At 37.2% G+C, this 15,469-nt stretch overlaps 1 protein-coding gene across 5 annotated transcripts in view; it reads right to left on the bottom strand.

The window, feature by feature from the left end:
- The window catches only part of LOC134204958 (3-hydroxy-3-methylglutaryl-coenzyme A reductase), a 164,954-nt gene that overhangs the window by 67,966 nt on the left and 81,519 nt on the right, over nucleotides 1–15,469 (bottom strand). For all 5 annotated transcript variants that reach the window (XM_062679779.1, XM_062679776.1, XM_062679777.1 and 2 more), the window contains one exon: nucleotides 8,582–9,287. In XM_062679779.1, the coding sequence (XP_062535763.1) occupies nucleotides 8,582–8,915 (334 nt within the window). In that variant the 5' untranslated portion in view covers nucleotides 8,916–9,287. The remainder of the gene's footprint in view (nucleotides 1–8,581; nucleotides 9,288–15,469) is intronic.

Below are 15,469 nucleotides of genomic sequence, written 5' to 3'. Positions count from 1 at the left end.
AAAGAAAATTATAATTCACAACACATTTTTTTTCTGATGATTTTTGTTCTTAGATATGCGAAATTGTTGGTTCATCCTAAACGAACTTAAACGAAAATTTATATAGGCGGATATTTTTTTCACGACTGTTACTGTCGTAATTATAATGATAGACCACTAATGATAGCGAGCACCATTGCGATATCACCACCAACTAATATTGTTGACATAGCACAACTCTGAGATATAGATCTGAAACATATTTTCAATACGAATAATTTCACGGATTTGGTTTATGAACAACAAATGGGGCTAAATAAGGTTTGTCTGTTCCAATGTCACACTAATTTGAATCGGAATGCGGAAAGCGGCGCGATGTTCGATTCAGAATAGAATTTTATTATGCTATCGACACAAAAACTTGCTATAGCAATCATTTTCCGGTTTCTATGCGATGCAACCAGATCAGAGGGTAAATAACGGCTTAAAGCGGAGGTGTCCAATTAATAACAGGGGGTATCGTTGGTTAAAATTTGTGAAACATTGTCGATGTTGATTCTTTGGTACACTTGATATTTAGCCCAAAGTGGGCTTGGATAACTCCCAATAGCTGAGAAAAACATTCTGATTAATCCCCTACATTGTAAATTTGACCGTTTGTAAATCATCTAGATTTAAAATTATATTAATGATTGTCGAAACTGTCATATCCCACAGAGTGTCATTGCCAAGTACTGAATTGTTTATTAATAGATCTGGAAAATTTTGCGATCCAGTTCATAATTTGAGGCCATCTGGTCTAGGATTTTTTTAATTGCGCATGAGAGTAACGTGGTTGGATTAATAACAAAGAGGCACCATGTCAATGTTGGAACAGCGCGTTTGCTGTCCAATCGCTTGTTCCAATCGAGCACAAGGTTTATACATTGTGGAAACACTTTATATGAGAGTATCTAAATGATAGCCTTTCGATAGGGTAAAAGTTCCGAGAGTCGTAAATATTTCTATAGTTGCGGTAGTGTTATTTGGAACACATATTCTCTATCCTAAGGAGACGATTATAGTTGGGATGGGAGGTTCATTAGGAAAGGGTGTGAGTGTGGGGTAGAGGTATTGTTTAGTTAACACACAATTCTGTGTAACTTCTGATTTGTGCCAAATTTGAAGATAATGTTTGAGCTCTTTTAGTGGAATGACTTCACCTGTCATAACACGAGATTAGTACCCTGACACGACACGGTTGTTGTTTAAAGAAATGAATAACGCTTTCCATTGCAATTTCTTGTCTATTTCGACCTTTTGTTCTTTTTGACCTTTTGTCTCTTTCAACCTGTTGTCCCGTTCGTTTTTTTGTCCTTTCGACCTTTTGTCTCTTTTGACCCTTTGTCCTTTTGGACCATTTGTCCCTTCGACCTTTTATATTTCAACCTTTATGTTTTTCGACCTTTTGTCTTTCGACATTTTGTCCCTAACCACCCTGATCCTGCAGGGGGAGGGGTATAATGTTCAGAAAACGACCAATTCAGTATACCTTCTGAACTCCTCGACTGATTTGCACCAAAATGATACAAACATTCTCTAATCTAGACAGACGATTATAGAAACGAAAACATCACTGACATCATTAGGCGTCATTAGGCGTATCTGACAAAAGAGCGTTGAACTCTTTCCATTCGGAGAGTTTGGACTGCCTGGTAAGGCGACCAAACACAGACAGCATGTTCCAAAATGCTGTGAACGGTTGTATACTATTTCGCCGAAAAACATTTCGCGGAATTTTTTTTTCGCGGTAGGGTAAATGATATATTTTGGACATGTACATATTTTGGACAAGCCTAAGCTTCTTCGATCAACTGGAGATAATGTGTAGGAAATTTTTTATCGAAAGTATGATCATTGCATACTTTTACCTCAACTCTAGCGGCTCCTGATGAAAATTCACAAATCAACTATTATTTATCTTTAAAATTATCTAAAATGTAAAGCTTTCTACCAAAGTGCCTGCTGGACGCCAGTATGCAGGAGAACATGCATTATAGGACTCTTCGTAACATGCACCTGAAACACGTTTAAATTGGTTCAAACGGCAATCTTGAGGTCCTGCGGCCAAAGTTTAATTGTAATTGAGATACTAACATATTCCAATCGCTTAACATGAACTTGAGACGGATGAAAAAGGAGTGACCAAAATGAAGTTATGTTTTTATGCATCAGACATTTATTGGTCACCCCATGTACATTTTCTAATGAATGTCCTGCGCTTGTCCAAGATACATCATTTACCCTACGACATTTCGTGGAATGTACCAAATCTCCGAAACACATTTCGCGGAGTGCACCTTTTTTCCGAAAGATATTTCGCGTAATGTACCTCTTCACCGAAAGTCATTCCGCAGAATACCATTTGGCTCAATTCAGTTAGAATAATTTTCACTTAACTTTTCAAAATGACCTAAGTAACATTTTTTCATGAATTAATTCGAGTACTGCAATCAAAAGTTTTCATATTGGTCTGTTGATTGCAATATTCAAAATAATTCATCAAAAATATGTTACTTAGGTTCTTTTGAAAAGTTAAGCGAGAATCATCATTGAAATATTAAATGAATTCCTCTTAATTACATGCAATCCGGTCCTAATTCTTTTGGATTGTGATTTAAAGTAATGAAAGAACTTTCTTTGAATGACCACATCCGGTCGGTGTATAAGGCAAAGTGAGGAAAGAATGTCTTCTTTAAGAACGCGTCTGCCCGGTAGAAGGCGAAGGGAAGAGTGACGCTTTCTTAAAATTGATGCGCCTGTCCGATATGATAATGATAATGCCTTCTTTAAAAGTACGCGTCTGCCCGGGATAAGGCCAAAAATGTAATGCCAAAAAAACACATAAAGTTCAAAAAAATGGTAGCGTCTGCCCGGTACAAAGCAAAGGAAGGATATAATGCTTTCTTTAAGTAAGTATGAAAAAAGGACCTGAAAACTAACGGGACATATGGCACTCCAAAAAGTTGTCTGAAATTTGTGCTGTTCCGTGAAGTTTTTCAATTCAAATAAAGTTTATACATACTCTGAGGACATTTTGAAGCTTCCGAGTCTCTTAAAAATAGGCCTCCGGGCCTCTTGAAAGTAGGCTGCTTCCGTGTGTCTTGGAAGGTTGCTTCCGAGCCTTTTGAAGAGAGGTTTCAAAGCCTCTTAGAAGGAGACTTCAAAGCATTTTGCAGTCTCTTGAAAGATTTTTCCATGTCTGTTGAAAGCAGGCTTAAGATCCTCTTGAAAGGAGGGCCTCTTGAAAGGAGGCTTCCGAGCCTCTTGAAAGGAGGCTTCCAAATCTCTTCAAAGGAGGCTTATGAGCCTCTTAAAAGGAGGCTTCTGAGCCTCTTGAAAGGAGGCTTCCGAGCCTCTTGAAAGGAGGCTTCCGAGCCTCTTGAAAGGAGGCTTCCGAGCCTCTTGAACGGAGGCTTCCGAAGCTCTTGAAAGGAGGCTTCCGAGCCTCTTGAAGGAAGGCTTCCAAGCCTCTTGAAAGGAGGCTTCCGAGCCTCTTGAAAGGAGGCTTCCGAGCCTCTTGAAAGGAGGCTTCCGAGCCTCTTGAAAGGAGGCTTCCGAGCCTCTTGAAAGGAGGCTTCCATGCCTCTTGAAAGGAGGCTTCCGAGCCTCTTGAAAGGAGGCTTCCGAGCCTCTTGAAAAGGAGGCTTCCGAGCCTCTTGAAAGGAGGCTTTCGAGCCTCTTGAAAGGAGTCTTCAGAGCCTCTTGAAGAAGGCTTCCGAGCCTCTTGAAGGAGGCTTCCGAGTCTCTTGAAAGGCTTCCGAGCCTCTTGAAAAAGGCTTCCGAGCCTCTTGAAAGGAGGCTTCCGAGCCTCTTGAAAGGAGGCTTCCGAGCCTCTTGAAAGGAGACTTCCGAGCCTCTTGAAAGGAGGCTTCCGAGCCTCTTGAAAGGAGGCTTCCGAGCTTCTTGAAGGGGCTTCCAGGCCTCTTGAAAGGAGGCTTCCAGCCTCTGGAAAGGGGGCTTCCAGGCCCCTTGAAGGAGGCTTCCAAGACACTTGAAAGGAGGCTTCCGAGCCTCTTGAAAGGAGGCTTCCAGGTCTCTTGAAAGGAGGCTTCCGAGCCTCTTGAAAGGAGGCTTCCGAGCCTCTTGAAAGGAGGCTTCCGAGCCTCTTGAAAGGAGGCTTCCGGGCCTCTTGAAAGAAGGCTTCCAGCCTCTTGAAAGGAGGCTTCCAAGCCTCTTGAAAGGAGGCTTCCGAGCCTCTTGAAAGGAGGCTTCCGAGCCTCTTGAAAGGAGGCTTCCGAGCCTCTTGAAAGGAGGCTTCCGAGCCTCTTGAAAGGAGGCTTCCAAGCCTCTTGAAAGGAGGCTTCCGAGCCTCTTGAAAGGATGCTTCCGAGCCTCTTGAAAGGAGGCTTCCGAGCCTCTTGAAAGAAGACTTTCAAGCTGTTTGGAAGGAGACTTCAACACTCTTGCAACGGAGCTATTTAGCTTTTCGGAAAAAAAAACCGTCATGCTTCTCAAATAAAGGCCTTCGAGCCTTCTAGGTTCTAGATTTCAATCACTGATCACCATACATATTATGTACAATACAAATTTTTGGAGTAAAAAAATTCACAATTATGAATAAGTGGTTATTGGAATTGTAATACATCCGCCATTACGCATTATTGTCCGAGGTACCCCCTACGGCCAGCGAAGGTACACCCAGGGGTACATGTACCCCAGGTTGAGAACCGCTGTTGTAGTGAGTGGTTTAGAGATATTTATTTTTTTAAATAAACCTCTTCGGACAAATACACCATGAAACGTCTGTAAAACAACCAGTGTTGCAGCGAATGAATCTTAGAGCAGCCAAAGTCTTGGGTGTTGTCATATTGATGTGCACGTTAAACCTAAGCTTGGTATTTATAATTACACCTAGGTTCCGAATTGATTCAACGCGATCAAGAGAAACTAAATTGATAAAATATTCAAACTCTATCCTCTATGGATTGACGACGTGAAAACGATATTACGTTACACTTTTTTGCATTGAGCTCCATTTCGTTTTCCATGCACCATATCTTTGAGGTTCTTCCATATCGTTCTGGTGAGCCTGGCAGACGAGATGTGAGGATATTGCCTTGTAGATTTTTAGATCATCGGCGTACAGCAGACATGCCTTCGGAGCACAACTCATTCACAATGAAGCTGAAAGTCAATGGTCCCAGCACATTACCTGACTTCAAATGGAAGCACAAATCGTTCACAATCAAGCTGAAAGTCAATGGTCCCAGCACACTACCTTGGGGGACACCTGACATGATGCTAAAGCTGCGGGACTGCGTTGACTTTCACAGATGCAGATCCTGATAAATAAAAATGAAACCATTCAGTTATCCAATCGGGGAAGCCAAGGTACTTAAGCTTGTCAATCGTTAGATCGTGCGGAATCTTGTCAAACGCTTTCGAAGAATTGAAGTATATGATTTTCCACTCAAATTTATTTTCTGAAATGGGACAGAAATTCTTTTACGAGATTCTCCACAGAGTTCTTCTGACAGTTGTTTTCATAAAGTTTTCAAGAAATTGGTTTTAAAGCGAAAACTCTGGAAAATTCGCGGTCTTTCAAATTCTACTCCAAATATTCGGGAGAATTGTCAAACACTTTTGTATGGATTCTTCATTAAATTTTAAATTTCCAATAAATCAGATGTTCGCGCTTTTAAAGTTTGAGTTCCATCAGGTGATTGCGCTTTAAAAGTTTATTTTTTAGATTTTCTATCAAAGCTCATCCCAGACTTCCTGATTTCTGCAACTTGCTTAGTAAATTGCTTAAGATTTTTATGTAATTCATATAAATGATTCTTTGAATTATATGTTCTATTCTATATTTATACGTAACTATGTTTTATCTAGAAGTAGGTATTTGATGAATGTGTCAGCTGAGTGGTAAAACTTATTATTTCCTGACGTGTCATAAATATGAATATTTAATAATGTGTCCCTTGGTGAACAAAATTCCGGAAGGCATAACAAATGTTTCGAATCTTTTTCTGTGTCACAGAATATCATTTTGAAGTTTTCCTATAAGCTTTAAATGTTATCGATTTGGACAATGACCTGTAATGAGCCCCATATACGTGCTTAGGTCTCTTTTAGATAATTCTAAAATGTTGCGAGCCATGGAAACATTTGGAGTTATAAAAGGTTTCTATTGCTTGGCATTAGTTGCGTTCCTAAAATTGGTTTCTATTTTCATAGATTCCCATGCTTTCAGCTCCGTACGAAGAGAAGAAATTGATAAGCTGCAAAATGGTTCTGGTCCTGTAAACTGTCTTGATGATCCGATTCTCGCCAGCATATCGTCTTTTTCGCTACCATCTATTCCACAGTTTCCTGGAGCTCAAATATAAGTTAACTTGATTGCGGAAAGACAGTTTTTGGAGTGACTGAATGCATTCCCAAATTTGTTTTGAAGTGCATGTTGCCGACTTGAAATCATTGAAAGCTGCTTGGCTGTCGAACATTATGCATATATTTAAGTGTCTGTAATTTCTACGAAAACATATTACAGAACATTCTAGAATTGCGTGAACTTCCACTTGAAATACGGATGGTCAACTTCCTATGGGAATCAATATATCTATCCCAGGAACAGTAACTACTGCTCCCACTTTCAATTACGTTGAACAGTCGATTAAAATTGTATTTTTTTTCTCCATCCAGTCTTCATTGTTTATTACTAGGGAGTTTATACTGAAGCCTTTTAGAATGTTAAGATGATCCATAAGGTCACCTCCAAAGAGGTTTTCGGATCTTCTGATTCTCTAAGCACTCTTTTCAGCTTCTATTTGTACAATTTAATGTAGGGGAAGCATGTAAAGTAAATAATACATACACCAACGGGTTTATACTTAATTCTAGGTTTCGCGATTAATTTTAGGTTAATTTTTGCATTCATAAAATCAATTCTTATTTGCACAGATTGTCACTTTTTCCGGTGACCATTATAATACAATAGAACTAATCACATTGAATATGTAGTAGTTTGTACCATAAAAATAAATAATTTCAAGATTTCACACTTACCCCCGGTATCACACTGCGGGGGAAGTAGGCAATGTTCTAATCACGCAAATTTTCCCTTTCCTTCAGGGCTCATTTCGATAGCTAAAAATCTCAATATTTTTCTTCTTTGATATCATGGTGATTTTAGTGGTGATTGAGCTAATATAAATAAGCAAACACCTGATTAATGCAGCTATCGGTATTGATGCCTTTCTCGTGTTTTAGATATACAAAAAACGTATGTATAGGAATGACAAAAAATAGCACTGATAGGTGAATAGATTCCATTATACACATTCATTCATAGTCATAACAAGTTTCGCAGTTGAATGTTGTTTGTGGCGAACGACAAGTGTTTTGCGCATACACATACATACAAACACGCACATACAGACATCATTTCAATTCGCTGAGTTAAGTTACTGGGTAAGTGGAAGAATGACTCCTAATTTTGAAATCTTTTTTCATAAATTTTAAAGTGACCAAATAGGTTTGCATTAACGCACAGTTGATACAGAATTGCGTGTTTTTGATTGCCCATTTAGATCATTTAAACTGGTTTTACACTAATTTAAACATGAACTATCGATTTTTCCTTTTCCACTTTCTGTACCTTAATTGAAAAAAAAAAACTCGACGGTGATATTAAGCACCAAATTTCCATAGACATATGAGATTTTTTTTATAATGTGCGACAAATAGAAATTTTTAATGTTGAAATTGCTTGAGAAAAGTTCATAGTTATCCTATCAAGAACAAAAAAAAAAGCCATGCGGTTTGATTAGCATTATTTTAAGCATTTACTGGAATGTATTCACTTGTCCTAAGACTATTCCATTGATTTTTTTAGCAGGTTGAAAAAATAATCGATTTTTAGAGATAAGATGAATTTGTTTAAGTGAGTTCCAAATTCAATATAAAGAAGAATAAATTTCGTGGAATGATTTTTTTTCAATTTTCATTGCAAATTTAGATTTTTTTGTGAAGATTAAATGTTGCTATCGTTTCCGTAGCAAGCTTATTCGACAGACATCCATCAACCACTGCACACACCTATGTCTACGGAAAAATGTATTCTCATGCATTCATACAGCAACGACGGTCAGTAACCGAAAATCGCGGTCAATTTACCGTCTATGCAACGCGAGAGTGCAAAAAAAATTTCGATATCAATTTAAAGAGCTGCGGAATTAAGGAACAAGGAAATTTGGCTACCCGTTTCATACGTTGCCGTTGCCGGTGGCAAACGTTTTCCCCCACTCTTTTGCGCCACTTACTGTACGCGACAATCGCAGCCCGCGTGGTTCAAGGCTTTCCCATCTAGACTGGCTGACGCTTGATTGATCGAAGAGCGGGCACCGAATCTGAAGTTTAATCCGTTCCGAAAACGAAACTTTCACAAAATGAGCCGCTTATGCTAATTCGATTTGAGTGGATTTCCGATTTGTTAGGTCCACCTATTCGCCTTGACAGAGGTTTTGCGACCGAAGTAAAGGTCGACAGCTGCTCCGACAACTCTGATCGTGACAGGTTTTATGGTTTTATGAATGAAATAATTTTCGAAGAACTTACTCACCCAAAATATACTTGGAACCGAGTTTCTGGAGGTTGCAGAAATGGTAGTAACAGTAGAGAATAGCCGAACAACGCACGATGGTCATCAGTATCACGTCGATTCCATTCTGTTCGACCTCTTCGCACCGGAACGCCTCATCCGGGCTGACCGAACTGAATCGCCAGCTGGGGCAGGGTCTTACGGAGCCGGAGCGGGAACTTTGCTGGAACGGATCCGCACTTCCTTTATCGAATGTTATAATGCACGCCGTTAAAGTCACCAAGGCCACTATCACTTCCCATGGGTGCGATGCACAAAATTCACCGTGCGCCCGAAATAACCGACCGACCTTCATGTTTCTTCCGGACCCGAAGCACTTTTCCGCGTAGAATTTTCTTCGAGCAAGTCAACGGGGACAATTCGGAACGCACTTGGTTTCAATTCAAATATTTGAGCATACACTGGACCGGACTGATCGAGCTTTAGGAGTGGGATTGGTGGACACTGCACTTAGGCGACACACAACTCACTCGTTCACACACGCGCTCCAAGCAACACCGAGTAGCACTTCTTCACTGCAGCACTGCTCAGGTGATACTGAAGAAGAAGATGCCGCCGAACGCGTGCAGGCGGGTTCGCGAATTGGTATGGATGGTATATGGTGCCGCCACCGCTGCTCCGGGCCGCATCCACTCAGAGGCAGGAGAAACTGCCGCTATGAGGCTGCCTGTGAAAGAAACATAGACCAGATCAGTGGCTGGAGGCTATAGGGTGGACCACATTCTCAAAAAGAAGTTTTAATTAACATATGTTCATCTGTACGAAAATAATTATATATTCAACTCGACAAATTTAGGTTATGGAAATAACAAGAATATTGTAATTTGAAATGAAATAAAATATTCATTCATAGTTATCGCCAGGCCACTTAATTTCCATCTCCGAATCTCCGGTTTTTCCTGTTTACGTCGTGTACGTAATGTTCTACCGTATCACATTCGATAAGTAAAATAAGGTACACTGGGGGAAGTGGAAAAAGGGGGTAAGTGTAAAAATCGATTCAAAAAATTGGAATTGTACATACTTTACAGTTCTTACCACATCATAACATTATGCAAGAATATACTTTGATGCTCACACTAATACTATGTTGAAATTTGTATATAACATACACTAACACTGTTAACGCTTGAACTGTAATTTTCAGGTTTCGCGAAAAGCTGATTTTTGCATTCATAAAATCAATTCTCATTTGCACCAATTGTCCCTTTTCCAAGTGAATTTATATCACAGGTGACCATTATAATACAATTAAACTAATCCCATTCAATTGGCAGTGGTTTGTACCAAGAAAGCAAATAATTCAAAGATTTTACACTTACCCCAGGTATCAAACACTGCGGGGGAAGTGGATAATGTTCTTATTACGCAATTTTTTTCTTCCCTCCAGGTTTTATTTCGGTAGCTGTGAATCTTAATATGTTCCTTCTTTGTTATCATTGTGATTCCAGTGGTGATTGGACTAATATAAATGAGAAAATGCCTGATTAATCCACCTATCGGTATTGATGCCTTTCACATGTTTTACATATGAAAAAAAGTGTGTAAGAAAGTTAAAAATAGCACTGATAGGTAAATATATTCTATAATTCACATTAATTTTTATTCATAACAAGTTTCACCGTTGAATGCAATTGTTTTGCGAACAAATTGGTTAAGGACAAGTGCTTAAGAATGACTGATAATTTTGTACGTGCTTTGCGTACACAAATACATAAAAATACGCACATACAGACAGCATCTCAATTCGTTAAACTAAGTTGATTAGTTTATAACCCTGCAAGTTCCATTTTTCCTTTAAAAAGTTCATCTTTTTGGCGAACATATAGATTTTTCGTACACTTAGTGTATGAAAAGGCAAAACCAGCCCTCCCCTAGCTATTACGAGAATTCCTTGAGGATCTATTCCGTTAAGGTAATGAAATTATTTCACAAAAGATACTACGAGCAATTATCATATTGATTTTAGTTATATGTAACTACTCATCACTATTGAAGGTCAAGGTAACATGGGTTTTCCACTTACCCCATCCCACTAGGGTAAGTGGAAAAACAACTCCCAATTTTAAAATCTATTTCCATAAATTTCAAGCGACCAAAATGGTATGAATTACCACACAGTTGGTTTTTGATAGCCCATTTTGATTGAACGCATTTTGATCATTTAAACCGGTTTTACACTAATTCAAACATGCACTATCGATTTTTCCTTTTCCACTTCCCCCAGTGTACCTTAATATTAATTTGATAAAACCAAAAAATCGTATGTATTTGTTAGGCAAACAACTTAAAAAAAGCATAACGGGTTCGACAGGAGATGTGCTTTTTATTGTACTAATGAAAGAATGCGAACTTTAATTCCATGGTATAACTATGTTGATTTTTTTTGTAGCGTTTATTACCCTATCAATAGAACAGTCCTATAGAAATTCGGAAAATAATTATTTGAGCATTAGGTAGAATTTTATTTGAACATTTGAATGAATTTCTTTTGGACATTCCGGAGTTTTTTTCGGACATTCGAAGCATTTCAAATCACTAAAATTTTCTTTAAAAATCGGAAAAATTTCCTTCGGGAAGTTGAAGGAATTTTCTTCGTGGATTTGAAAGAATTTTCTTCGGACATTCGAAACAACTTTCTTCTTAAATTTTGAAGAATTTCTTTTAGATATACGAATAAATTTACTTCTGACATTCGAATGAATTTCCTTTGGACATACAGAAGAATTTCTTTTAAATATTCGGAAGAGTTTCTTTCTGCCATTTTTAAGGATTTCCTTTGGACATTCGGAAGAATTTTTTTTCGGAAAGTCTAATGAATTCGAACATTTGAAAGAATTTCTTTTGGATAATCGAAAAAAAAATCCATTGCAGAAATTTGAAAACATTTTCTTCAGATATTCGAAAAAAATTTGTTCGGAAATTCGGAAGAATTTTCTTTGAACATTCGGAAAATGTCCGTTGTAAATTCTTTCGTATTAAAAAGGAGAAATTTTTCATCCAAATTTCCAAAGATTTTTTTTTTTAATTCCGAAGGAGAATCATCTTAATTAAAAAATGCCGGTAACTCTTTCAGATTTCTTGAAAAAATGGTACAAGTTTCAATGGGTTATTCATCCGAATTTCCAGGGAAAATTTATCGATGTTTACGAAAGAATTTCTAGAAGTTCATTCAAATTTCCAAGTGAAATTCATTAAAATTTTCAAGAGAACTTCATCAACATCTCCAGGGAAATTCATTCAATTCTAGAGAAATTCATTCATATTTCCAAAGGAAAGTCATCTAAATTTCCAATATTCTAGAAGTTCATCAAAATTTACAGGGAAAATTTATCCGAATTTCCAGGGAAATTCATTTGAGCTTCCAGTGAAAATCATCCGAATTTCCATGGAAATTTATCCAAATTTCCCAGAGAAAAATCATCCGATATTCCAGTGGAAGTTCATTCGAATTTAACAGGAAAAATTCATCCGAATTTTCAGCGAAAAATTTATCTTCCAAAAAATTTATAGATTCCAGGAGAAATTCATCCAAATTTCCAAGGGAAATAAATCCAAAATTCCAGATGAAATTCATTCATCCGATATTCCATACGATTTCCATCCAAGTTCATAAGATTTTCCAGGGGAAATATGTCCAAATCTCTAAAGGAAATTCATCTGATATTCCCAGGGGAAATTCACCCGATATTCCAAGTGCCAAGGAAGTTCATTCGAATTTCCATAAGAAATTTATCTAAATTTCTCAAGAAGTTCATCCGAATTTTCATGAGAAATTCATCCGAATTTCCAGGATAAATTCATTCGAACTTCCTGAGGAAATTCATTCAAATTTCCGGGAAAAAGTCATCCAAATCTCTAGAGAAAATACATCAGAATTTTCAGAGAAAATATATTCGATATTCCAGGGGAAATTTTTCAGAATTTCCAATAGAAGTTCATCTGAATTTCCAGGGGAAATTCATCCACATTTCCAAGGAAAATTAATCCAAATTTCCAGAGGAAGTTCATCCAAATTTCCAGGAGAAATTCATTCAAATTTCTATTCCATTACTAGCATACCAGGGGGGTCCATAATAGGCACGAGGAATATGTGGGAATGGAACATGTAAATATAATATATACACGTATATAAACAAACTTGACGTTCCGTATTATGGACCCGGGGGTGGCCATAATAGGCATGCTAGCTATATCATTTTAAAATGTTTGCTTTAGTAGTAAAAATAAATGTTTTGACTAGCTTTATGTACGAAACACGTTGCTTGTCATCTTGAACAACAATTTATCAAGAGACTCGCTCTAGCGAAGCGACTGAAGTAAATTTCAGTCGGGGTCCATTACTAGCACTCTTTCCCTACTTTCTGATAATAGTATAAGAAAATAAAAATGATGTTTTTGCGTTTGAGACATTTTAATACATGTTTTGAGCTGAACAATTTTCGTTGCTGAAAAGGCAACACAAATTAACCATCAGCCCAAAACGACAGGCTCATATATTAACTGCCAAACTTTTGGTTAAGTATCTTTTGGTGTCTTGCTAGTGCGTTTGAACCATATTATACCATTTTATTGTGTACATCAAACAAAGAAGGAAGCATTTCCCTTCTATTTTCAAATTTCAAGTTAAACTAATGTTTCTTTTCGACTTCTGAGTCGGAAAAAATTTGACGCGTTAAGAATAATTAGCATTATCGTTTCCTGAAAAAAAAGAATATCGATTTTCCATTTAGGATCCAAATTCATTCAATTTTAGGAAAATTGATCCGATATTCCAGGGTAAGTTCATCCGAGTTTTCTTAAAAAGTTCATCCGTATTCCCAGGGAAAATTTATGCAAATCGTTAAAGGAAATTCATCCGATATTCCAGGGAAGTACTTTCGACTTGCTATAAGAATTTATTTATTTTATTATTTTTTTTATTTATTTATTTATTTTCTTTTACTTGCTCTAAGAAGTTCATCCGATTTTCTAGGGGAGATTCATCATAATTTCCAGGGGAAATTCAACCAAATTTCCAATGGAAATTCATCTAAATTTCAAGGAGAAATGTATCTAATTCGCCATGGGAAATTCATCCGAATTACCAGCGGGAATTCTTCAGATATTCTAGACGAAGTTCATCCGAATTCCGGGGAAAATTTATTCGGGTTTTCAAGGAAAATTTATCCCAAATTTAAAAAAATGTCCGGATTTTCAATTTTCAAGGGGAATTCATCCACATTTTCAAAGGAAATTCTTCTCCATTTCCTATGCAAATTCATCAAAATTTTCAAAATATATGAATTCGAGGAAAGCAAATAATACTTGATTGTGCATGTGCCACAAAAGTTACTTACTACACCCAAAACAATGTTTCGTGACATTTTTTGGATTAATCGCTTTGTATCAATTCTCGCATGAAATTCATCCAAATTTCCAGGGGAAACTCTTCCAAGTCTCTAGAGGAAATCATTCGTATTCCCAGGGGAAATTCATCAAATATTCCATAAGAAGTTCAGATGGTTTTGCAGGGGAAAGTCATTCAAATCTCTTGAGGAAATTCATCCAATATTCCATAAGAAGATCCCTCCCCTCGGATATGTGATCTTGCCGCGATGGGTGGGCTTACGCCATTAGCACTGATATGGCAACCAAAGACATATCCTGTCGTGGTGGTATCACATGTTGACTATTTTTGTTCAATGCCGCGTCACAATTTGGCATTGACGCACTGATTTTACGGATGTGCATGTGATCCAACAGACATCATCGTGTCTTGGAGCCTGGAATAGTAATGCAGTGACTAACTTCTAACTAACTGGGCTTCTTTCCTCAGTAATAATGAAGTGAGATCTCCTTCTTTTTTGCAATACTTTTCTGATGTGTTCCCTGAAGATGATGAGTCGTAGCTACGCTTAAATCTAGCTAGGTAGGTATATATAGAGAAATGGTAATCAACTTTATCGACATTAATAGGAAATTGACATTATTAGGAATGGGATTCATTGATTAGAGGTTTTTCCAAAACTAGGAGCGTGGCGCTTTATTATTTTGTTATGTCCAAATTAAAGAGCCATAATATAAAATACCACACTTGACAACTATGGTATACAAACAATCTAATAATGGCTTCATTCTCGATAAATTTTATTAACAGATAGGGAATAGGCGTGATGAAGCTTTATTTTGCCACCGAAAAGTGAATCCTATAGCTGACCACGACTTAGATAATGATAGTTATTTTACTTGTAAGGATTTAAGACGATTAGATACGGTAGGGCAAATTTCATTATCTTCGCTCAACTTTAAAGCGATGCTCTTTAAAACTTTAAAACTAGGTTTTCCATCTATGCAGAAACGACCCTGGGGCTGGGAGATTACTATTAGACAAATAAAATGAAGGAACGACGCAACATAATCTACAATGAGTATAGACTTAAACTAAATTACGTAGAAAACAAAAAAACTAAGGAAGACAATGTGATAGGTAAATAAAAAAGATAAAACAAATGACATCTTACGAAATACTTGACAACATTAGAAGTAAACTTATTGTTTGACTATTAAAACTTGTAATACCAGACATCACTGCAATTGGTAGAAGACATAAAGATAGGCACAATTCTCCAAACTACTTCTTTAACCGCATCAAAATATGTGAGAGAATGTATGTATGTTATTGTGACTGTGTGTATATATCATCATCTGAAGAGTGTGTTTAATCTGTAAATCACACTATGAAGAACTGAATGTTTAATACGCTCATCAAGCTTGTTATCATTAATTAAGTGTGTTTTCAAATATTTGGATCTTCTTCAAGAACAATAGCATAAAATTTGATTTAGGAAATGAGAGGAATATTATGCT

This window comes from Armigeres subalbatus, chromosome 1, assembly GCF_024139115.2.
Source record: "Armigeres subalbatus isolate Guangzhou_Male chromosome 1, GZ_Asu_2, whole genome shotgun sequence".
NCBI classification, from domain to species: domain Eukaryota; kingdom Metazoa; phylum Arthropoda; class Insecta; order Diptera; family Culicidae; genus Armigeres; species Armigeres subalbatus.
This window is presented reverse-complemented; position numbering and strand designations above follow the sequence as displayed.